This window comes from Lipotes vexillifer, unplaced genomic scaffold (genome assembly GCF_000442215.2).
Source record: "Lipotes vexillifer unplaced genomic scaffold, Lipotes_vexillifer_v1.1 scaffold512, whole genome shotgun sequence".
Lineage (NCBI taxonomy): Eukaryota > Metazoa > Chordata > Mammalia > Artiodactyla > Lipotidae > Lipotes > Lipotes vexillifer.
The window spans coordinates 2,635,996-2,661,524 of NW_006787695.1; the positions used below are offsets into that span (position 1 = coordinate 2,635,996).

Genomic DNA, 25,529 nt, shown 5'->3' on the forward strand with positions numbered 1-25,529 from the left:
CCGTTTATTTTCTCTGATTTCTCCTTCCAGTGTCTTGTAGTTTCCAGTGTATGGATCTTACGCGTATTTTGTGAGATTTGTACTTGAGTACGTCGTCGTATTTGGTGTTGAAAAGGTCCTGCTAAAGTCTCCATCCAGCAGTTCACTGGTGATGTAGAGAAATATGGTTTATTCACCTTGTGGTTCCTCCACCACCCAGCACAATGCTGAATGAAAGTGGTGACGGGAGACGGCCTGGCCTTGATCCCACGTCAGGTGTGGAGTCCCCCGCTGCCCGGGAAGCGTGACGCTGCTGTGGGATGTTTCCGCCCACGTGCTTCCCCAGCCTGCGGGCACCCTGCTTCACGGCCGTCCACAGAGACTCTGAATCCTGCACTTTGTCAGGTGCCTTGGCCAGATGGCTCCTCACCTGTCGTCTGCCGATACAGATACGGCGAGGTTCTTGTGGTTGAACTGGCCTTGCCTTCCCGTGACAAACCTGGTCACGGTACGTGGGCCTTCTCCTTTGTCCTTGGACTGTGCTGCAGAGATTACTTGCACTTTCTTGTGACACTGTGCCCTGCTTTGGCACTGGGGTCGCGCTGGCCTCCTGGCAACCATCCTGGAATCGGGGTCACGGCCTCCTGCAACAGTGAGGGTGCCTCCACCCACCCTCTGGAGGAGTTTGGGTGGAGGACGTGCCTGTTTTCCCCGCGGGCAGGACTCAGCAAGGAGGCCGTCGGCGTGGCGGTCCTGCGCTCACGCGTCGGGGGGCTGCCAGCAGCACCTCTGGCCATAGGGAAGCACGGGTGGGGCGCGCGCCCGCCCGCATCCTCACCAAGCCCCTCCCTGCAGGTATGAGGCGGAGCTTAGCCCCGTGGACCAGAAGCTGAGCGCGCTGCGGTCTCCGCTGGCCCAGAGGCCCTTCTTCGAGGTGCCAACCGGCCTGGGCGCCGTCGAGCTATATGAGTACGAGCGCGGGGGGGGTGACGACCTGCCACCCTCGTGACCTGTGGCCTCCGTGGGGCGTGAACGCGGCCTCTGCCTCAGGAACAGAACTGTGTGCTTGTTGAGCCCTTTTACAGAAAGTGAAGTGCGTTTGTATGGAGAGACCTTATTTATTCAGCACAGAAGCTGGCCAGAGACGGTCACGGTCACTGAGGCGAGTCCCCACCCGCCCCGGAGGAGCTGACGCGCGTGCGAGAGCCCCAGGCCCGGCCTGGCGGCGAGAACGCACGCGCCCCAGCGTCCCCAGCGGTCAGGGTGACCTTGGCCCCGCTGTCCAGCTCCCAAGTGTAGGTGTTTGCAGGCTCGCGTCGTCTGGCTGAGCGGCACCCAGGCGCCGCCCCAGAAGATCTGCCTGCAGTCGTGGATGTGCGCTGACTTCGGGGAGGGTTGTGGTCGTCAGGAACATTCCAGGAGCCCCGGCGCCTCCATCCCGTGGGCGCCCCCGCAGGGGCCACTGTCCCGGCCGCAGCTTCTCCCCCAGAGGGAGCGCCCACGTCAGCGTATCTTTTACTGTTTTTGTGTAAATATACAGCATATGTAAAGTTGAGTTTTATTTGCCGTGCAGAGCAGTTTAAAAATGTTTTATGAGATCACGTTTGTATTTTCAAATAAAGAATTTAAAGATTTTCAGCCCCAGGCTCACCTTGGGACAAAAACGGACACAGCGGCCGGGGATTCCGAACTCAGGTCACAGAGGGATGTGGGGACAGACGGTGGTGTCACTGTGGGGAGACTGCAGGGTGTGGTGGACCTCAGGGCAAGGAGCCGGGGGCGCAGGTCCCAGGCCCTGGGCCCTGGGGCTCTCACAGCCTGAGAGAGCTCTGGCCACAGTGGTGGGGCTGACACCACCCGGATGGCCGCTCTCGCCCGCGGTCACTTCTGACCTGTGCGTGAGGGAGCGCGAGCCTTCCTTGCAGACACCATGGGAGGCCCCGAGGCCCACCCTCCACGCCCCTTGGGCCACCCCCGGGTCTGCCCGGCTGAGTCGGCACCAACCTGAGACTTACGGGGAGGGCGCGGCCCGCGTGTCCAAGGGGAGGTGGCCGACGAGCCCCCTGCCCAGGCCAGGAATAGGTCGTCTAAGGTCTGGGCGCTGAGCAAACCTCAGGGAATGAGTCTGTCCACCCTGCAGCTGGGCCCGCGGCTCTGGACAGAAGACGCGCCCATGGCAGGGCCGGCGGTGAGAGGAGCCGGCCCCCGCATAGCCAGACCATGTGGGGCCACACAGGGCCGCAGGCACCACTCGCCGAGCCCCACGGACGGGAGCAGGGCCAGCTCTGGCACCTGCCTTCCCAGCCGGGCAAGGCGACTGGCCACTGAGGAGGCTGGGGGCAGGCGGGTCCCCAGCTGAGGGTCACACAGCCCTGTCCAGGGCAGGGGCCGCCGTCACCCGCCCTGCAGCCTGGGTGTCCCGAGGCCTGGGTCATCAGCACACGCTGGCCCCTGGGCCCCTGGCGATGGAGGAGGAACTGCCAACGTGAGCTCCGGCGGTGTGGCTCGCCTTCAGTCAGACCCGGCCCACAGACAGACAGGACAGGTGCTCAGGACATGTGGACAGATGCACAAACGTTAGGGCCCGGGACCGACAAATACGGGGCCAGAGGTCGGCCTGGCTGCCCACAGGGTGGTTCCCAGTCAGTTCAAGGACAGTTTGGCAAGTCCCCAGAAAGCAGACGGGGGACCCTCACCTGCCATGGCTGTTGGGGCCATGAAGACAGCCTGGGGCAAGGCCAGCTGCACTCCTGCCCGGAGCCCCCTCCTGGGCTGGTGCACTGACCACACGGGGTCTGCACAAGGTGCCCCAGAGGGGGGCACCTCTGCTCCTAAAGGGCCGTCCCAGGCCCATATTCACCGGGGCCCTGGCAGCACTGCCCCAGCCCAGAGTCAGGAGGGACGCCAGACCCCAGGGCGCCCCCGACCCTGTGGTCTGAGCCACGTGAGCCTGGGTGCACGCCTGAGGCACCCGAGCGAGCCCCAGTCCACACCTGGGGTATCAGAGCACCTGGGGTGGCTCAGTGGGGCCTGGGCCACCTGACAACCAGCCAGCCACTGGTGATGGTGCATACAGTGGCCCCGGGTCACTGGGACCAGGGCCTGGATCCCTGGTGCTGACTGCACAGGGGCCCCTCCCATCCCCACGCTGGGCTCAGGTCTCAGCTGGGAGACACCAGCGGCTGCAGAGTCCCACCTGCTCCCTCGCTGCCCACCAAGTACCCACAACGCAGGGGACGCCTCACCTGCTGGACTGGGGACCCTGCAGACGGTTCTGGGCTCCCCGCCGACCACGGAGGTGCCGGCCAGGGGGTCCAGGTGGAGCTCGTCCCCGCGGGCAGCTCTGCAGTGGCAGGAGTGGTCAGCCACGGTGGCCCAGCAGGGCTGCTGCTCCCCCGCACCGAGGCCGCTCCCTGTTCTGAGGACATCCGCCTCTCACCCCCCTCCCCGCCTCGCCTCCCCACAGACCCCTTGGGGGCGGCAACGGGTTGACGACAGGCTGCACGCCCCGCTCCCCAAAGGCCTGCACACCCTCGGGGATGGACTCCCACAGGTGGGCGAGCCTGCAGCAACAGGGTACCTGGATGGGGACAGGGGAGGGGACCCCCCAGGAGCCCACCTGTGCCCCCTCCCCACGCTCACAGCGGCGAGGACGCAGTGCGGGGACACGGAGGCTCGGGGGCGGGGGAGCGCCCTGCCCCTCAGGAATCCCCCCCGGCCCTCCTCACTACGGCGCTGGCTGGGCACTCACGCTCTGCCAGGATCCTGCGGAACTGGCCGAGCAGGAGTAGGACGCCGAGGTTGGGGACGCGCTGGTGGCTGTGGTCCTCCTCTGTCCTTCCCCTGGGGCTCCGGGGCCTCGGGCCTCCGGGAAGGCGAAGGCCTGCCCATCCCTGGGGGCGGGGCTCAGGGAGAGGGCGGGGCTTATACAGGATGGACCCAGAGGAGGGGGCGGGGCCAGTGTGGGTGGGGCCAGGTGTGGGCGGGGCTCGGGTGGAGGGGTGAGGCTTAGAGCCAGGGTGGGTCCAGGGGAGGGGCGGGGCTTCTAGGGCGGGGCCAGAGGTGGGCGGGGCTCAGAACTTGGCAGAGCTCTGGTGGGAGGAGACGAGCTCAGAGAAGTGGGCGGGGCTCAGGCAGAGGGGCGGGACCTAAGCAAACCTGTGCACCCGGTGGGTGGCGTGAGCACCAGGCTGTGAGCCAGCAGCCGCGTGGAGTAGCAGGGGATGCAAATGAACTCAGTGGGGTCGCTGCCCAGGCTGTATGTGTCCACGGACGTGCGGGGGTGTCGGGGCCCTCCCGTGTGCAGGCGTGGGCAGTCTGGGGGCACCCAATATGCCAGGGTCCGGGTGAACCTGCAGGGGTGGGAGGAGGCAGTGTCCCGGGTCTGGGGATCCGTATCTGCATGTTTTACCAAGAGAAGCCATCGCGGCCTTGACCCCCCTTTCCTTCCAGGGGAAGGGGGTGGGTCTGCTCACCCCCAACAGAGGCTGGAAAGCCTCTGTGCACCCTGGCCACACCCACAGGCCTGTGACCGAGGTCTGAGCCGGGTCACAGGGATTCGGACCCCAGACCTGCCTGGGACCTCCCCTGGCCCCCATACTTCAGGGGAGTGGGCCGGTGTCTGGATCAGGTTGTCAACCAAGACAGCAGGGCAGAGCCCACTCTCCAGGTGACCCAGGTTCAAGACAATCCAGAGAAGAATCCGGAGGAGCCTCCCCACCTCCGCCTCCCGCAGAGGCGAAGTAATGACAGGGTCCCGGGAAACAGGCGTGTGGTCAAGGGAAGGGTGACCCACAGGCTGATGCTGTGCAGGTGAACGGGGACCCCTGAGGCTGGGGACACAGGGCCGGGGTGGGGGCACAAAACCACAGCAACACACACACACGGAGGCCACTGATCCACGGCCGAGATGCTGGGGGCAGGGTCTGCCTACATCCAGCTACACCCGCACCGGCCACGTCACCTCTGATCCACAGACGCCCTCACAGCCTTTCAACACGACGACCCAGATGGAAACCCAGTGACCAGGGGAGACGCTCACGACTCATTACCAAGATAGAAGAGCCCGCATGGGGCCCGACGTGGCCACCAACGCCGGACACTCGGTTCTTGGAATTTGGGGATCGTCTGGACGTTTTGGGCTACTCCACAACGAGAAAGAAACCAGGCTGTTCCCGCCCAGGAGCAAAATGCAGGAAACCTAACGTGAAACCCGAGTGTGAAGATCTCAGCATCTGCAGAAATGGGGAGGCGGGTCGCCACGTCGCTGCAGGACGCGGAGGGTAAAGGGCGTCTGACGGCTGTGCAGGGCAAGCTGGGCACCCGGCCCGGGCACAGCCCTGGATCCTGAAGGACCCGTGCTGGCCGGGAACGCCCACCCAGTGCTCACCAGTCAAGAGAGGGGCTCCGTCCCGGCCCTTCCTGAGAAACCGCCGCAACGTGCGAGTGACAGGGGGTCAACCCCCGAGAGGGAAGAATCTGCAGTAGCAGCAAGAAAGCCTGGGGCCCAGGGGCTGCAGGCTGTCCCCACCAGGGCTCAGAAACGGTGCCGAACCCAGACGAGTGGACAGGGTGAGAAGAACAGCACCATCTCCCCCAAGACGCTTTCAGGACCGAGACCAGGTTGGCCCCCGATTCAAGGCAGGCTCATCAGAGAATCTGCTCACACCTGTGAGTAACCCCCGATGTGAAGGCAGGGGTGTTGGCGTGGGAAACACACAAGGAAACACAACCCAGCGTGAGACAGCCACTCGCCACCCCCCAGACTCCACGATTCTGGGGTCAACTCTTCCATGAAGACGAAGAATCAGAAAACCAACCTTGCTCGCACGTCGTCATGACAACATGACAGCTCAGATGAGACAGAGGACAGACAGATGCCCACCCCTAGGGACGGGGAGACCCCTCCCCGCATCACTGTAAGCAGCACAGGTCCCCTAACTCAACACGAGGCTCACGCACGGGGCCCTCCCTGGTTCCCTGTGTAAGGATGGGCCAGGGTCGGGTGTGCGGGGATGCCCAAGTGGGTGGGTCTACGGAGGGGACAGTCTGCAGCCTGACCGGAGAGCAGGCGGGTGCAAGAACTGCCCAGACGCCCCGGGGTGAGGAACGCCTGTCCCGGGAAGACGCAGAAGCACTTGTAGGTAAGTGGTGCCCTCACCTGGCCCCTGAGATGCCCTGGGGTTCCTGCAGGCTTAGCTGGGAAAGCCGCCCCCCACCCTGGGGACAGTCCAGCCAAACACAGAACCACAGGTTACTCCGCAGCCTGGGCAACAGGGCGAGACCCCCCCACACCATGTGCCACACCCGACCTGTCACATATCCCAATGACACACCAGGGCCGTTTCCTCCCATTCCCTCCTCCTGTCCTCAGGGACAGGACACAAAGGCCAATGCCCCTAAGGTGGGGCTGACTTCATTAACCCCATGGGATGGACTCAGTGTGCGTGTCCCCCCAAATCCACATGTGGAGGCCCTAACCCCCCAGTGGGACAGGATTAGGAGGTGAGGCCTTGGGAGGTGATCGGGGTTAATGATGTCACACGCATGTGGCCCCATGATGGGGTCAGAGTCCTCGTAAGACTTAGGATGGAGCCTGCCCTCCGCCCTGTGCCCTGTGAGGACACAAAAGGGGCCGCCTGTGACCCGGCCCAGAAGAGGCCTCTCCAGAACCTGACCCGCTGGCACCCTGGTCTCAGAGTCCAGCCTCCAGGACAAGAGACAAATTGATGTTATAGCCACCCATCTGCTGTAACCACTGCCCGACAGGACAGGACACCAGGATTCCCCGTGCCCATGCGCAGCCGAGGACACACTGCAGAGCAGGGCGGGTGATTTCTAAGGAGGCAGCAGGTGACCCCGGCGTGTCCCCACCGTCCTCAGGCCCCGGCGACTTACTGTGACTTCGCGCCCCGGCTGGGTGGCCGCGGGGCACCGTCAGCCCTTCCGGGCTTCCTGCTGTGGCAGAAGAGCAGGGATGGGGCGTTTCAGAGCCCGTGGTTATGCTCGTCCTGGTCACCGTCTCCTTGAAGGTGTCACCAAAGTGGTGGCAATGCTGGGAGCTGCAGGAAGGGATGGTTACCACGGCAACACTAAGCACACACTGTGTTCCAAAACTGAAAGTCACAGAGTGGAGACAGCCACCCGTGGCCCAGCCGCACTGCCTGGGACCCCAGACTAACCGTGCCTGCGTTGCCCTCAGCATCCCCCGCCCCGTTGGGCCCGGCCTTGGCCCAGCGAGGAGGTGTGTCCAACACCCACCAGGGAGGCTGGACCCCGAGCCTCGTCCTCAGGGCGAGATGCACCCTCAGCAGAGGGTCCAAGCCATGGGCGCCGTGCCGGGCCCTCAACTGGGGACGCTTGTTCCATAGGGAGGGTGGGGCCCCCGGGGCAGCGAGGGGGTCACGGTGAGGCTACACGGCCACACTGACCAGAGCTGAGCTGAGCCACGGGCAGACGCGGCCTCTGGGGGGCACGGAAAACCCAGCAAAGGAAGGTGGAGAAAAACCCGGCAAGACTGTGCAAATCAAAACTGCAATGAGGTATCACCCACACCAGTCAGAAGGGCCATCATCAAAAAAATCTAGGAACGATGAATGCTGGAGAGGGTGTGGAGAGAAGGGAACCCTCCTGCACTGCTGGTGGGAATGTAAATTGATACAGCCTCTCTGGAGAACAGTATGGAGGTTCCTTAAAAAACGAAAAATAGAATTACCATATGATCCATCAATACCACTACTGGGCATATACCCAAAGAAAACCATAATTCAAAAAGACACATGCATCCCAATGTTCACTGCAGCACTATTGACAATAGCCAAGACACTGAAGCAACCTAAATGCCCATCGACAGATGAATGGATAAAGAAGATGTGGCACATATATCCAATGGAATTTTACTCAGCCATAGAAAGGAATGAAATTGTGTTATTTGTAGTAAGCTGGATGGACCTAGAGTCTGTCACACAGAATGAAGTCAGAAAGAAAAACAATGTATGCTAACACATATATATGGAATCTGACTAAAAGGAAATGGTTCTGAAGAACCTGGGGCAGGACAGGAATAAAGACGCAGACGTAGAGAATGGACTTGACACAGGGAGGGGGAAGGGTAAGCTGGGATAAGTGAGAGAGAGGCATGGACATATATACACTACCAAACGTAAAATAGATAGCTAGTGGGAAGCAGCCGCATAGCACAGGGAGATTAGGTCGGTGCTCTGTGACCACCTGGAGGGGTGGGATAGGGAGGGTGGGAGGGAGACGCAAGAGGGAGGAGATACGGGGATAGATGTATACGTGTGGCTGATTCACTTTGTTATAAAACGGAAACTAACACACCATTGTAAAGCAATTATACTCCAATAAAGATATTTTTTAAAAAAAAGCACAGGGTCTCACAGGAAGGAGACCCAATGGGGGGTGTCAAAACCCCCTCCTGATGCTGAGTCTGGCGAGAATGAACCCCCTTGACCGGGCGTCAGGACCCCGTGAGAAAAGAGGAGGTGGCCCATCCGAGTCGGGGCTGCACTGAGCGAGTTACTCCCTGAATATTATGAGACATGAGGAATTAATGTACATACTACCTGTGTCTATTGACGGGTGAACAAAACACCAAACATGGTCCATCCACACAAAGGAATGTTATTCAGCCTAAAAAGGAAGGGAATTCTCACACAGGCTACAGCGTGGATGTCCCTGAGGGCATTATGCTCAGTGACATAAGCCAGACACAAAAGGACAAATACTGTGTGATTCCACTCACACGAGGCCCCTGGAGCAGTCAGATCCACAGAGACAGATGAGAATTTCACCTTCCGTCATTCTTGGGGTGTAACCTGCACTTTTAAGCAACACCCAGGGGTCCTGTGCAGAGGCTGAATGCCCAGCCCCACACGGTGCCCAGTCCCCTGTGAGACCAGAGCTCAGAAGGAAAGGTGAGACAGGCCTGCCTGTTTACAGGACCAGTGTCCTATGGTCTCGTGTGAAAACACCTCGCTGGTCCGTATCCTGTGAGAGCCACTCCCCAGGGCGCCACGCGGACAAGACCGAATGGTCAGGGCCACGGTGCTGCCTTCAGTTCAGGCCCACTCATGGTAGCCGTCTAGCTGGAAAGTGCGGAGGCTCCAGGGGAGGGTCCTTCCCGCCTCTTCCAGCTCCTGGGGGCTCCAGGCGTCCCTAGGCTCATGGCCGCATCCCTCCCGTCTCTGTCTTCATCTTCACGTGGCTTCCTGTCTGTGTCTGTGTCTCCACTCACCTTATAAGGACGCAGTTACACAGGGCTGGGGCCACCCTAAGGCCCCTGTCTTACCTACTTACACGACCAGGCCCTACTTCCAAATGAGGTCACGTCCTGAGGCTCTGGGGTCAGGACATGGATGTCTCTTTCCCTGGTTGGACACAGGCCCCCTTCCCTCTGAGATAACAGATAACGTTGCCCAGAAAACAAGCCAGCCCCTTACCTAAGCCAGCCCCTCCAAGGGGTCCGAGCCTGCCTGGTCTCTTGGAAACTCACTGGGCAGGAGAGTGCGCCTCATGACCTGAGTGTGAAGGACACCAGGAAGCCCCCGTGCGAGGCTCCCCTTCGCAGCTGCAGCCCTGGACTGGCTGATGAGGTCCAGCAGGGAGACTCCGACCTCCTCATAGGACTCGACCCACGTGGCCTGGGGGCGACAGGCAGCGGTGAGCACACCTGTGAATGTGAAAGATTAGGTACCCGTGACGAGACACTGGGTCTGAGGACAGGCGACAGAACACCCCATCTGGGGTCGGGGGAGGGGACACGGTCTGCAGGCGGGGCCTCAGCTGGGGTTTCTGGTCCTCCCTGGGCCCTGAGCAGAGCATCACAGCCTCCGGCCTCCATGGGGGCTTCCCCGCCCTTGTCCCTGCCACAGCCTAACAGCCGGGGTCCTTGACCTGCCACCGTGGCCATGAACCACCAGCGTCCGGGGAGGCCCATGTGCTTGCCCGGAGGGTTGGAGACCTGTCCCCCAACAGGGTTACAGGGCACCCATCACCCCACCCGTCAGGACCCAGGATGGAGACAAGGAACTCAGGCCAGCGACCAGGGACAGAAGTCCTGTGGGATGAGTGAGACCACAAAACAGGCAGGGAACCGTTCTCCCTGCACTTCCAGGGAGGGTGCAGCCTAGTGGCCTGGCAGGAGGGGTCAAGACCACTGCAGCCTCACGGGGCCACAGAGCCTGGAATCATGGCAGAACCCTGGGTCATGGTGGAACCTGGGGGTCACGCAGAGCCTGGAATCATGACGGAATCCTGGGATCATGGTGGAACCCAGGGGTCATGCCTGGAGATGGCACAACCTGAGGGTACGGTCGCGACAGCAGAAACCAGGGGTCACATGTGGACACTGCTGCCCGACAGGACTGTGGGCTTCCCCGCAGACTGTGGCCAATGTCCACGGGCTACAGCGCTGAGCCCAGGTGGCTCCCTGCCACCAACAACCTCTTTGCGACAGGCCCCTGATCTTGCCTTAAGGAAGCACCGCTGACTCAAGTACACGGAAGGGACCTCACCTCAGCCGCATGCTCCCAAGTGTCTTCAGGAAAATAAAATGACAAGTGTACACACACACACACACACACACACACACACACACACACACACACAGGTTTAAAACATTTGGAAGTTCTTCAACACCTTGTCTGCTGCTACCTGTGCCCCCCAGCCCTGGATGTAACGTAACTCAGTTAACCACCACTCCTCCTTGGGACATTTATTGCTGTTATACATAATACTGCAGAAAATACCTTTTGTATCTCTCATTTTTAACCCATTCCTCAGATGTTAACAGGATAAGTCGAGGCCAAAGGTAAAAGTTGCTCCGTGTGGCTGGCAGGGCTGCCCTCGAGCACCAGCGAGCACTGCAGGCACCAGTCTCCTTCCTACACAGGAGGGGATGCAGGTCCACACCTGCATGTGCACTGGGCCGAGAACAGGGCAGGGACGGCTGTTCTTACTGTGTCCCAGAGTCCTAGTCAGTGGAAGGGAGAGAAGGGAATGAAAGGCCCAATAAGACTGGGAAAGAACAAATAAAGCCACCTCTATTTTCTGATGACATGATGGGCTATGCAGAACATCCCAAAGAATGTAACCAAAAAGTCCTCAAACTCAAAACTGAATTTATTAGCAAGGCCGCAGGATACAAGGTTGGTCAGTATAAAGAAATCAGTCATATTTCTGTAAACAAGCAATGAAAAACTGGAAACTGAAACTTAAAAAACAGTGCCATTTAGAAGAGCACCCTAAAAAGTAAATTCTTAGGTATCAATCTAACAAAATAGGTATAGGATCTGTGGGCTGGAAACTACAAGACTTTGATGAAAAAATCAAGTAATATCTTAAGAAACAATGAGATATACCACGTTAATGGAATTGAAAGGAGAAATAGACAGTGGTCTACAGAAATAGTTCGTGGCTTCAATACCCTATTCTCGGGAATGGGACGACCAGACAGAATATAAGTGACAAAAAGGTAAATGAACACAACAACCAACTAGGTTACCAGGCAAATACTGAACACACTACCCCAAAACAACAGCACACACCATCCACTTATGTGCACAAGGGACACTTTCCAGGATATACCATATGTTAGGCCACAAATTAAGTCTCCATAGATTTAAAAAGATAGCTATCATACAAAGTTATCTTCTCTGACAACAATGGGATAAAGTGAGAAATCAGTAACAGAAGGAAAACCAGAAAATTCACAAAACCGTGGAAATTAAACAACACACATTTAAACAATCAATGGATCAAAGAAGAAATCACAAGGGAAATTAGAAAATATTTAGAGGTGAATTAAAATGAAAACATAAGATACCGACACTTATGAGATGCAGGGAAAGTAGTGCTAAGGGGAAATTTATAGCTGTATAATGCTTTCACTAAAAAACAAGAAAGATCTCAAGTCAACAACATAACTTTATAAGTTAAGGAATTACCAAGAAAAAATGAAATCCAGAGCTAGCAAAAAGAAGGAAATAATAAAGATAAGAGCAGAGATTAATAAAATAGACAAGAGAAAAACAATAGGAAAACAATCAATGAAACCAGAAGTTGGTTCTTCAAATAGATCAACGAAGTTGACAAACCTAAAGCTGGTGGACTAAGGAGAAGAGCGTGAAGACTCAAATCACTGAAATCAGAATCATGAAAGTGGCAACATTACTACCAACTCAAAAGGAAAAAGCATTCTAAGACAGTACTAAGGATAATTGTACACCAACAAATGGCATAACCAGCTGAAATGGAAAAATCCTAGAAACACAAAACCTACCAAGACTAAGTCACAAAGAAGTAGAAAATCTGAATAGCACTATAACTAATAGGAGACGAATCAGTAATCAAAAATCTCCCCAAAGGAAAGCACTGGATCTGATGGCTTCACTGGTGAATTCTACCCAATATTTAAAGAACTAGTAGCAATCCTTCTCAAACTTCTCCAAACGTACAAGAAGAAGGAACACTTCCTAACTCATTCTATGAAGCCAGCATTACCATGATTCCAAACCCAAAGACACTACAAGAAAGGGAAACTACAGATGAATATCTCTTATGAACACTGACGCAAAAATACTAGTACATCAAATTCAGCAACATCTGAAAAGAATTATACACCATGACCAAGTGAGATTTATTCCTGGATTAAAAATATGGTTCAACAAGCAAAATCAAAATAAGACACCACAACAACAGAATTAAGGGACAAAACCACATGATCATCTCAATTGATGTAGAAAAAGCATTCAACAAAATTCAACACCTTTTCATGATTAGAAAAAAAAACAACAACTAGGAATAGAAGGAAACTACCTCAACAAAATAAAAGCCAAATATGAAAAACCACAGTGGATTAAACTCAGTGGTGAAAGACTGAAAACTTCTCCCTAAGATCAGGAATAAGACAAGGATTTCCACTTTTGCCACCTCTATTTAACAGAGTACTGGACTTCGCTGGTTGTGCAGTGGTTAAGAATCTGCCTACCAATGCAGGGGACATGGGTTTGAGCCCTGGTCCGGGAAGATCCCACATGCCGCAGAGAAACTACGCCCATGAGCCACAACTACTGAGCCCTGCACTGTAGAGGCCGTGAGCCACAACTACTGAGCCCGTGTGCCACAACCACTGAAGCCCATGCGCCTAGAGCCTGTGCTCTGCAACAAGAGAAGCCACCGCAATGAGATGCCCACGCGCTGCCATGAAGAGTAGCCCCCACTTGCTGCAAATAGAGAAAGCCCTCACACAGCAATGAAGACCCAATGCAGCCAAAAATAAATAAATAAAATTTTTAAAAAAAGGAAACCTAAACAGAGTACTGGAAGTCCTAGACAGAGCAAGGAGGCAAGAAAAAGGCATCCAAATTGGAAAGAAAGAAGTACAATTATCTGTTTGTAGATGATAGGATTTTATATGTAGAAAACCCTAAAGATTCCACAAAAAAACTGTTGGAACTAATAAATTCAGCAAAGTAGAAGGATACAAAGTCAATACAAAAATCAGCTGCATTTCTATACACAAACAATAGCAATCTGCTAAGGAAATTACAAAAAAAATTCTATTTGCAATAACATCAAAAAAGAATAAAATACTTAGGAATTAATCAAGGAGGAGAAAGACTATTACAAACAAAACAACAAAACATTGCTGAAAGAAATTAAAGAAGACAAATAAATGAAACACAATCTATGTTCATGGACTGAAAGACTTAATATTGTTAAAATGTCAATATTGCCCAAAGTGACCTATAGAGTCAATGAAATCCCTATCAAAATCCCATTGATGTTTTCTGCACAAATAAAACAACTCATCCTAAACTTCATATGGAATTTCAAGGGACCCCAAATAACTAAAACTATCTTGAAAAAGAAAAACAAAGCTGGAGGACTCACACTTCCTGATTTTGAAACTTACCACAAAGCTACAGTAATCAAAACAGCATAGCATTGGCATTAAGACAAACATATGATCCAGCAATTCTTCTTCTACATATATACCCAGAAGAGTTGAAAGCAAGGTCTGGAAGGGATATTTGCACACCCATGTTCATCGCAACCTTATTCACAATAGCTAACCTGAAAGCAACACAGTGTCCATCGACAGACGAATGGATAAGCAAAATGTAGGATATTCATACCACGGAATATTATTCTGCCTTAAAAAGGAAGAAAATCCTGCAATATGCTATGACATGAGTGAACCTTGAGGACATTATACTAAGTGACATAAGCCAGTCACAAAAAGACAAATAATATATGATTCCAGGTCCTCAGAATAATCATAGAGATAGAAAGTAGAATGCTGGTTACCAGGGGCGGGGGGGGGGCAATGGGGAGTTATTACTTAATGGATGTGGAGTTTCAGTTTTACAAGATGAAGAGAGTTATGGAGATGGTTAATGATGAGGGGCAATGGTGAGTTATTACTTAATGGATGTGGAGTTTCAGTTTTACAAGATGAAGAGAGTTATGGAGATGGTTAATGATGATGGTTACACATTATAAATGTATTTAATACCACTGAAGCGTACAGTTAAGGATAGTTATGATGGTAAATTTTATGTTATGTATATTATACTACGATTAAAAACACTGGGAAAAAAAGGAAACAGTGAGATATACCGTGTTCATGGACTGGAAGAAAGAATATTGTTGAGATGTGATCTGTAAATTCAATGCAATCCCAATCAAAATCTCACCACAATTTTCTGTGTATATTAACCAATTCTAAAATTTATATGGAAAGAGAAAGGAACCAGAACAGGCAAAACAATTTTGAAAAAAAAAAGACAAAGCTGGAGGACTCACACATAAAGCGACAGTAACAAAGACAGCATGGTGTTTGTGAAGGAGGGTCCCACGGATGGAAAAGAACGGAGTCCAGAAACTGATGGACAGAAACGCAGTCAACTGCTTCTCACAAAACTGCACGGGCAACTCAATGCAGAAAGAATAATTTGACCCACATCTTTCATCTTCAGGGAAAAATTAACCCAAAATGGGTCATGGCCCCAACGCTGAGATGTAAAACCATAAAACTTCTGGAGGAAAGAATTTTGCGGTCTAGATCCATCACCAAAAAACGTAATCCACAAAAGAAACAGCTGATACATCAGACTCCATCACAATTCAAACCTCTGTTCTGTGGAGGACACTTAGGAGAGTGAAGAGACAAGCCAGCGGCTGGTAGAAAACACCTGCAAAGCACATTCCTGGTAGAGGTCTTTATAAAGATGTCTCAAAACTCAACCAGAAGAAAACAAACAATTCAACAAAAAAAGGCCCAGGGCGGATCCCAACAGATACCCCAGCGAACACACGCAGATGGGAAAATCAGCACATGGCGGGACGCTGCGCATCAATAGACCCGAGGGAATGGAGACTGAGGCCACAGGGAAACGCCTCTTCACAGCCACCCCAAAGGGCCACAGCGGCTGCAGAGGACGCTGGCCCACTGGGACGCAGACACCACTGATGCGAGCGTGAAACAGGGACCAGCTGGGAAAACAGCTTGGTGGGTTTGTAAAGCGTCAGGCGCGTACCTACCATATGCCCCAGCCACTCCACTCCCGGTATTTACCCAAGAGAAAGGCAGGCATATTTCCACACAAAGACATGTCTCCAAAGAACACACACAGATGGCCGACAGGCACATGAAACCATGCTCAACATCGCTAATTATCCGAGAAATGCAAATCAAAACCACAGTGAGGTATCACCTCACACTGGGCAGAATGGGCATCATCAAAAAGACCACAGATAACAAATGCCGGAGAGGGTGTGTAGAAGAGGGAACCCTCCTGCGCTGTGGGTGGGAACATAAATTGATGCAGCCACTATGGAGAACAGGATGGAGGTTCCTCAGAAAACTAAACATAGAATTATTATATGGCCCAGCAATCCCTCTCCTGGACATATATCCGGAAAATATAAAAAGTCTAATTTTAAAAGACACATGTGGAATATTTAATAATTAGTGGAATATTTTTTGCTACTACCTTCCATGATTCTTTCAGCCTATTTGCAAACCTCACCTGTGAAGTGCCACCTCTTCCTCCTTCCACAGTACAAGTAATACCAGGAACCAATCACATACTTGTTTTATGTTTGGCCCCGTAGTCTACAGTACAGTTATATGTCCTTTGTTAGAATTCTGTAGAATTCTCCCCACATTAGTCTATTTGTTCAAGTTCTCTTTTGAGTACTTTTGAAACACTGTAAAGTTTTATTCATATCTGTACATCTTTCACATTCCTTGTTAAGTTTTTTCTCTCAGAAACTTTAAATATCTCTTGTATGGTAAATGAAGCTCTCTTATTAAATCCTATCTTCAAACACACACATTTTTATAATATGCATATATAAAATTTCTCCACATTATATTGTTGTTTCCATGTGCCCTACTGAATTTTCCTAGAGGTTAAAGCAGTTTTTAGTTGATATTCTTGAATGTCTGCAGTACAACATATTTAAACAACAGTAATTTTAACCACTTGCCTTAAATATTTTTCTCATGTAATTATTTTAGATAATATACTAAAAATAGTAATATGTGCTAGTCTCCATTTTCATCTTGATTTTGGCTTTAACGAGGTGGCCCTAGTGTTTCCCCAGTCAACACGATAAAGACTGTTCAACTGAGACAGATGTTCTGCCACGTTACAGAAAAGGCACCTCTTCATATTGTATAAATGTTTAAGTCAATAATAATGTCGAGTTCTATTAATGGCTTAACAACATTGTAAACACGAATAGCAATTAGTATGTGAATTTTGTCCTTAAATCCATTAATTTGAAAAGTTGTCACATTATTTCAATACTAAATAATCTGGACATTTTAAGAAATAAAAAAAATTTAAAAAAATTAAAAATAAAAGATACATGTACCCCAATGTTCACAGCAGCTCTATTTACAATAGCCAAGACGTGGAAACAACCTAAATATCCATTGACAGGAGTGGATAAAGAAGATGTGGTACATATATACAATGGAATAGTACTCAGCCATAAAAAAGAATGAAATCATGCCATTTGCAGCAACATGGGTAGACCTAAAAATTATCATACTAAGTGAAGACAGACAGAGAGAAAAAGACAAATACCATATGATGTCACTTATATATGGAATCTAAAAAAAAATGATACAAATGAATTTATTTACAAAACAGAAATAGACTCACAGACATAGAAAACAAACCTGTGGTTACCAAAGGGGAAAGGGGATGGGGGAGGGATAAATTAGGAGTTTGGGATTAACAGATACACACTACTATATATAAAATAGACAAGCAACAAGGACCTACTGTATAGCACAGGGAACTATATTCAATATCTTGTAATAACCTATAATGGAAAAGAATCTGAAAAAGAATATATATATATATGTGTGTGTATATATATATATATATATATATATATAAATGAATCACTTTGCTGTGTATCTGAAACATTGTAAATCAACTACAGTTCAATTAAGAAAAGAAGGTTCTCACTCACTCATGCTTAATATGCCCAAATGAGAAACTCCTCGACATTTCAGTGATTTGCCCAGTACAACTATCCGAATTATAGTCGGGCTGCCGCTTATTTTCATATGAAATGCATGAGGAGTGAATAGAGAACAGTAATCTCACTACACGGCAGTCATATCCCCAGGCATACATGTAAGCCCAGTTAACATGTGGGATTAAGTAACTGATGAAATAGCCACTGAATCACATTCTACGCAGTCAAGACACGGTGCTACTTTATGTACTGAAAGTATATGCAGGATACAATTTAAGTTAAAAATTTTATAAAACAATATATACTATATGAATCCACAAACCTGTGTGTATATGTACATTAAAAAACTGGAATAATAAATAACAAAATCTTAAAAATAGTTATCTCTGTATGGTCATATTGTAGGTGATCTTTATTTCCTTCTGGGTTCTTTTCTGCACCTTCTAATTATCTACACAAATATGTCACTTTTTTCCATGGAGGGAAAATGCATTTTCAAGCCCAAGTAACGAACGTATATAAATTGAGCAGATCGTTATCCTGACAGAATCCCTAATAAGGAGCATTTACACATATTCTCAGGGCCACTGCCTTTTGAGACAGACTCTGATTTCATCACAATTTGGCCAGACCTTCATCTAAGATACAAGAAAAGTCAAGTTGCTAAATGCAGCCCTTGAAGCTGTAAGCCATGTAATGACACTGCCACCCCGACTCACTCACAGCATCTCTCCCAAAGGTGTGGACACCCCCAAACACTGGGGATTTTAAGTGCATAGCCCACCATTAGACATCTTAACACCTCTTGTCAGTAGAGGGAAGCAAGTTACAAAAGGGAGCCACTGAAAAGAAACTGGCAACACCATGAGGACAGAGGCACCACATCAAAGTCATCGTTTCCTACTGCTGCGAAGGGGGAGAGGTGACCCACCAGCTCTCCTGATTCTAAGTGCAGGTGAGAGACTTCTCACCGCCCCCCTGCCAAGCAAATCTGCAATGGCTGGGGCTTGAAATTTTTATTTTTTCAATGGTGGGGTTAGGGTTACCATTCCATTTGTAAGTTTTGCCAAGAGAATATGACTGATTACAGTCTGAATGGGAGGGGTGCTCCTTTGGAATCAGCCTGCCTCCCACCTTCTGTGATGCCGTGGACTCTGCTATCATGAACCAAGCTCCATCTGCCAGCCGGATTCAGACCCTCAGGGCAGGGCCTGAGACCGCTAGCATGACTCACACCCTCAAGGCTGCACTCAGGCTACCATCGCAGACTTTGGAACACCCCCTTGTCCTACTGGGAAGCCCCAAACAGCATTTGGGACCCCTGCAGGAGGACAGCATCGGACACTCATGGCAAAGTCAGGGGCCCCTGGGGATGGGCTTGGACTCCCATGGCAGGGTCTGGGACCCAAATAGCGGCAATCCAACCCCCCTCCCCCCAAAGCAGAGGCTGGGAATGCACTGTCACAGACCTGGGCCTGCAAGGCAAGGCTGGGGACTCCCAGGGCTGCACTCAGATCCCGTAAAGCAGGGTCTGAGATCCCCAAGGATGGAGTGGAACCCCCAAGACAGGATTCGATACCTCCAAGGATAGGATGGGATTCCCAAAGCAGGGTTCATGACCCCTGGAGTCCCACTAGGACCCCCCACCCCTGCCAGCAAGGCAGGGCCTTGGGGCCCAGGGCTGCATTCCCACACTCGGGCTACCAACGCTGAGTTCATCCCCCCAGGGCCAGACAGGAGACTCCAAGCCCAAGTTTGTGACCTCCGGGCCAGACACACAGCCCCAAGGCAGAGTTTAGGATGCACCGCGACTTGCCTGGACCCCCAGGGCCACAGTCAAGCTACCACCATAGACTTCAGATCCCCGTACTGGATTTGAAACCCCCAAGCACTGTTTGCAATACTCGTCCAGTCCAGACTCCAGACCCCAAGGTAAAGTCCGGGTCCTCCAGGGATGGGACTGGATCCCCAAGGCAGGGTCTAGGACCCCCGGGGCCGCACTCGGACCCCTAAGGTAGGATCCGGGACCCCTCCTCAAGGCATGGTCTGAAACCCAGGCTGAACCGGGACCCCTAAGGCAGAGTTCTGGGCCCTCAGGGCTGCACTCAGACTCCCCGTAAGGCAGGGTCTAGGACCCGGGTCCGCATTTGTACGCCTAGGGCAGGGTCTGGGACACTCAGAAATGCACTTGAACCCCCAAGGCAGGATCTGGGACTCCTGTGACACACTCAGAGCTCTAAGGCAGGACCTGGGACCCCAGGGCTGCACTCGGACCATTAAGGCAGCGTTTGGGACTCCCGGGGCCGCCCTCGGACCTCCACCAAGGCAGGGTCTGGGACCTCTGGAGCCACACTCGGATCCACCAAGGCAGAGTTCGGGGTTCCGGAGGACGGAACTGATCCCCAGGACCGGACCCCGACCCTGCGCGGAGGCCTGATCGGGGAGCGGGGAGGTGGCGAGCGTGGGGGAGCGCCCACTGGGTTGGGTGCCCGGCCTGGCCCTGCTCCGGCACTACGTGCCTTGGGAGGTCGCCTCGAGCACCCGCGGCAGAAAGAAGCGTGTGCCCAGGATGCGGTGTCCCAGACTGGCCTCCCGGCCCGGACCGCGCGCACCAATCAGGCGGCGGCGAGCACGTGACCCGGACGGCCAATGGGAAGCCTGCACGGGAGCACGCCCCTGAGGCCCCGCCCCGTTGCGTAGGAGCGCTTGCGGTATGTGGGCCGTGCGAGCCGCCGTCCGCCCGGGGTTCTGGCTCTTTCGCGTGGCTCGCGGCTGCGGGGCTCAGAGGGCCGCGCCGCCGCTGTCGCCCTGCCCCGAGCGCGCTCTCGCCGCCTTCCGAGGGGGCCTGGGGTGCCCGGAGGGGCGAGGGGGTGGGGGGCGGGGCCCACGTGCAGATGGCCGGAGAAGTAGGACTGGAGGAAAGGAGGGTGAGGAGGAACCAGAAGCTGCGGAAGAGGAGGAAAAGGAGGAGGAGGAGCTGCTGAGGAGGGACCCTTTGCTGCCGGCGGGGACCCAGCGCGTGTGCTTGGTTCACCCTGACGTCAAGTGGGGGCCCGGGAAGCCGCCGGGGACCCGAGGTGACCGTGACTGTGGCCGCGGACCGGGGGCGGGGGGGGAGGGGGCGAGCCGTGAAGAGCGCCAAGTCCCGGAACTTAAAGGGCGGGGACGCCAGGGGCGGGTTTCGAGGTCTGGCGCTCTGGGCAGAGACGCCGAAGGGCGGGGCTTCTGAATGGCCGGGCTGAAGGGGCGTGGTTTTGGGGGGCGTGACTCTGAGGGCTGGAGCCCCTATGGCGTGGCTTCTGGGAGCGGGACTCCGAGAGCTGCACCGCCCCCATCCGACCCGCTCCCGGCAGCCGCACCCCTGCAGCGGGCCTGGAAATCCTAATTCTGGGCTGGGGCGCCTTCCGCCGTGCATATAGCGAGTCCGGGGCCCCTTCTCCTTTCGGACGCGCCCCAGGTTGTCGCTCGGCCCTTCTGCCCCGTGCAGCCTCCACATCTATAAAGGAAAACAACAACTAACGCCGGTTTGCACGGGGTGTGTCCCTCAGCTTTAAGCCTTTGTTGACCCGCTTTCACTGTGTAACGCTGAGTACTACGCCCAAAGGTTGTGCACAAGCGTGTTCACACGCCCTTTGTAGCAGAAACCGTGAATCCGGCTGAGCCCCTGAGACGCCTGGGACCTGCCTCCATGGCCCTCGGCCATCAGCAACCCCACTGTACCCGCCCCGGTCGGGCTGGAGGAACAGCAGACACGCCGGGCAGGAGCCCGCCCCCTGACCTGAGTGCTGTGTGCAGAACCCAGCAGGAAGGCGGACGGACGGGGGCGGGGACGGGGCCGTCTCACCAGGGTGGTCCTGGATGGCCTGGGGAGACGGACCCCACGGATGAATAGGGACAGTGTACAGGGTTAGGGCTCCTGAGGGAGCACGTCCTGGGCCCTCCTGGGACCGCTACCCCTCGGCTGTTTAGGGGCTGTCAGAGCCAAGTCACTGCAGTGGGGCAGCCATGCAAGGAGTCAGGTCATCACAGGTACTCTGGGTTTGAGCAGAGCAGTGAGGCAATTGCGGGTTGGGGGGTGGCATTCTCCTTATTCGTGAGATACAGTTAGCAGAGCATAAGATTAACCACTTTGAAGGGTACCACTCAGAGGCAACTAGTACGTTCACAGTCTTGTGCAGCCACCACCTCTGTCTGGTTCCACAACATTCTCACCTCCCCGGAAGGAGACCCTGTACCCTCAGTAGTAGGCCTTCCCCTTGCTGCTCCCCCACCCAACCCCTGGCAACCAGGAATCGGCCTTCTATCCCTGTGGATTTGCCTGTCCTGGACATTTCATGTGAGTGATATGTGGTCTTTTGTGTCTGGCTTCTCTCACTGAGCACCATGTTTCTGAGGCATGCATATGTTGTAGCCTCTGTCAGTGCTTCATTCCTTTTTTTTTTAAAAACCTTTTTTTTTAGGGTGATTTTAGTTTCACAGCAAAATTGAGAGGAACGTATGGAGATTTTTCACATATACTCGCTGCCCTCACCAACGGATGGCCTCTACCGTTTTCAGCATCCCCACCAGACAGTGAATTTGTTATAACTGACGAGCCTATGTTGCCATAACATCGTCACCCCAACTCCACGGTTTACATTAATTAGGGTTCACTCCTGGTCTTGTACATTCTGTGGGTTTGGGCAAATGTATGATGACATGTATCCACCATTATAGCGTCATACAGAGTAGTTTCACTGCCCTAAAAATCCTCTGTGCCCCACCCATTCATCCCTCCCTCCCCCTCTTAAACCCCTGACAAACTGGGCCTTTTACTGTCTCCATTGTTGTGCCTTTTCCAGAGTGTCATAGACTTGGAATCACACAGTCTGTAGCCTTTTCTCACTGGCTTCTTTCACTTAGTCATATGCATTTAAGGTTCCTCCATGTCTTTTCATGGCCTGACAGCTCATTTCATTTTAGCGCTGAATAATCTATTGTCTGGATGGACCACAGTTTATTTATCTAGTCATGTACTAAAGGACATCTTTGTTGCTTCCGTTTTGACAATTATGAATAAAGCTGCTGTAAACATCGATGTGCAGGCTTTTGTGTGGATGTAAGTTTTCACATCCTTTGGGCAAATGCCAAGGAGTATGATTGCTGGATTGTATGGTAAGAGTATGTTTAGCTTTAAAAGAAACTGCCAAACCGTCTTCCAAAGTGGCCGTACCATTTTGCTTCCTTCCCAGCAATGAGTGGGAGGGGTGCTGCACATGCTCGTCAGCATTTCGTGTTGTCAGGATTGTGGATTTTGGCTATTCTAATAGGTGTGTAGTGGTGTCTCATTGCTGTTTTAATTTGCATTTCCCTGATGACAGAGGATGTGGACCATCTTGTCATATGTTCATTTGCCATCTGTATATCTTTTTGGTGAGGTGTCTGTTACGGTGTCTGGCCCATTTTTTAGTAGGTTGTTTTCTTATTGCTGAACTTTAAGAATTGTTTTTATATTTTGGATACCAGTGCTTATGGATGTGTTTTTTGCACATATTTTCTCCCAGGTCTATGGCTTAACTTGTCAGTCCGCTGATGACGTCATTTGCAGAGCAGACGTTTTTAATTTTCCGTGTTGTCATATGCTCGAACTCCGGGATCCTTTCTCTGCCGAATCCAGTCTACCAGCAGGCCCATGTGAGGCGCTTGTCATTTCTGCCAGAGTGCTTGTGATCTCTAGCAGTTCTTTTTGGTTCTTTCTTGGGATTTCCATCTCTCTGCTTGCCTTGCCTGTCCGTTCTTGCATGCTGTCTACTAAATCCCTTAGAGCCCTTGGCATGTTAATCATAGTTGTTTTAAATTCCTGGTTCAGTAATTCCAACATCCCTGCCGCGTCTGGTTCTGATGCTTGCTCTGTCTCTTCGGATTGCCTTTTGGTGCGCCTGGTAATTTTTTCTCGATAGCTAGACGTGATGCACAAGGTGAAAGGAGCTTCTGTAAATAGACCTTAGTGGTGAGGGGCTGACGTGTCGGGGAGGGGAAGCCTTCTGTGGTCCTGGGATCAGGGCTCGGTCTCTCATGGTGCCTGTGCCCCTGGGCTGTGACCCGCACAAGTGCTTCTCCGTTTCCATCCTCACTGAACCCTAACCCTGGCCTTCACGGTGGGGTGCAGGTTGCCAGACCCCCAGGCAGGCCGCTGTGCAGCACAGCAGGAGAGAGGCCTCTGGCACCCGCGCAGGCTCTCACCACGGAGCTGGGGCCGTGGCCCCTGTGGGATCAGGAGAGACAGCACCTGCAGGGATTACTGCTGGGTCAGGCCTGCAGTTGAAGGACGGAGGTCAGGCGTGACCAAGCACCTGCTGACCTGAGCGACCAGCAGGTGCAGGAGGTGGACCAAGCTGGTGGGCCCATGGGGAGTCACACCCAAGAAGACCACCTCCCCTTGGCCTAGAGAATGGGGGACCCCGCCCCCCATGTCCCAGAAGATGGGGACCCCCGCACAGCCCAGAAGATGAGGACCACGGCCCAGAGAGTGGGGGGGCCCTGCTCTGTGGCCTCAGACCCTGCCTGGCCCCTACTCCCCAGCCTCTGGCCTGTGTCCTGGCTGTGCCCTGAGGAGGGTCAGGTGATCCCAGAGACAGCAGCACCCAGGTGTCCAGGGAGTGGGGACAGTGAAGCAGGGGTGCCACAGAGGGGCCACGGCTCTGAGATTCTGTGCAAGGGCGGCCTCCCAGGGGGTGGGGGCACAGGCGCGAGATGGGGGGCCGGCCTCCCGTGGGGCTTGGGGCACACGCTCCACATCTCACAGAACACGCCCGGGGCCCCGCAGAGCTGTCCTCCAGGCCACCGCCCCTCCAGACGTGAGTCAGCCCTGTCCAGCCCAGCCCCGGGACACGTTGGCGTCACTGCCCACCTGCCTGCTGTCCCTCAGGGGAGAGGCTCGGCTGTCCCATGCCCCCTTCCTGCTCGGGAAGGACCGTCAGGAGGAGAGCCTAGGGTGGGGCGCGCACACACACCCTCACACACCCTCACACACCCTTACACACTCACCGTTAGCGGCCAGGGGCCCTGGGTCGGCACTGCCTTTCTTGGGCCAGCCTCCGCAAGGGCCCACCCCGCAGGCAAGGCGGCAGCTTTTATGGGCCCTTGGGAGCCTCACAGGGGATGCTGTCCAGTGGGTCACAAGGGACCATGAGTCCCCACGGGGCAGACGTCCCAGATTCCAACACGGCGGGGGGGCATCCCCGTGTCCCTGCTCGGCTCAGGGCCCTGCTCCCCTCCCCGGTCCTGTGTCCACCCCTCCTGACCATCTACCCAGAAGAACAGAGCTGCATTTCGAGCAAATGCTGATTGGGTCTCTTTCTCGGGACCGTTGTGTAGGCAGGAGGCAGGAAGCCGTCCCAGCCTGGGGCACGTGGCCCAGGGCCCTGGGCAGGGCTGGACACAGCCCGGGGCTGACCCAGCCAGAAATGACCCTCACACTTGCCTGTCTTCTCCCCAAAAGTTTTAAAATAAAAAAAAATAAAAATAAATAAAAATAAATTTAAAAAAAAGAAAGAAAACAATCCCATTTACAACTGCTGTGTAGGCAGGGGGCAGGAAGCCATCCCAGCCTGGGGCACGTGGCCCAGGGCCCTGGGCAGGGCTGGACACAGCCCGGGGCTGACCCAGCCAGAAATGACCCTCACACTTGCCTGTCTTCTCCCCAAAGCTGAGTGGCAGGTGGTGGAGGCACAAGCGCTGGTGCACACGCTGGATGGCTGGTCGGTGGTGCACACGGTGGTGGTGCCCACCAAAACGCCAGACAGGAAGCTCGTCTTCGGCAGAGGGACCTTGGAGCGCCTGACAGGTGAGTCCAGCGCACGTGTCCTCGTCACCCTCCCAGAAACAGAGCAAGCATGACTGTCCCTCTGGGCCTCACAGGAACTTGGATCAGATGGCAAAAGCCACCACGCCCACGTCAGAATTCAAACGAGGCCCCAGGACACAGGCGGGATCTTTGAGAGTTGGGCGCACGCCAGCCCTGCGCCCCAGCCCACCCCCCGCCC

General features: G+C 53.6%; 2 protein-coding genes across 2 annotated transcripts in view; both read left to right on the forward strand.

Annotated features, from left to right (window-relative positions):
• Positions 1-988, forward strand: part of PPP2R3B (protein phosphatase 2 regulatory subunit B''beta) — a 52,933-nt gene extending 51,945 nt beyond the window's left edge. The window contains exon 13 of the mRNA XM_007460505.1: positions 835-988. Within this exon, the coding sequence (XP_007460567.1) occupies positions 835-988 (154 nt within the window). The remainder of the gene's footprint in view (positions 1-834) is intronic.
• A 19,230-nt stretch (positions 989-20,218) lies between these two features.
• Positions 20,219-25,529, forward strand: part of GTPBP6 (GTP binding protein 6) — a 13,803-nt gene continuing 8,492 nt past the window's right edge. Inside the window, exons 1-2 of the mRNA XM_007460496.1 lie at positions 20,219-20,582; positions 25,193-25,330. Coding sequence (XP_007460558.1) covers positions 20,219-20,582; positions 25,193-25,330 — 502 coding nt within the window. The remainder of the gene's footprint in view (positions 20,583-25,192; positions 25,331-25,529) is intronic.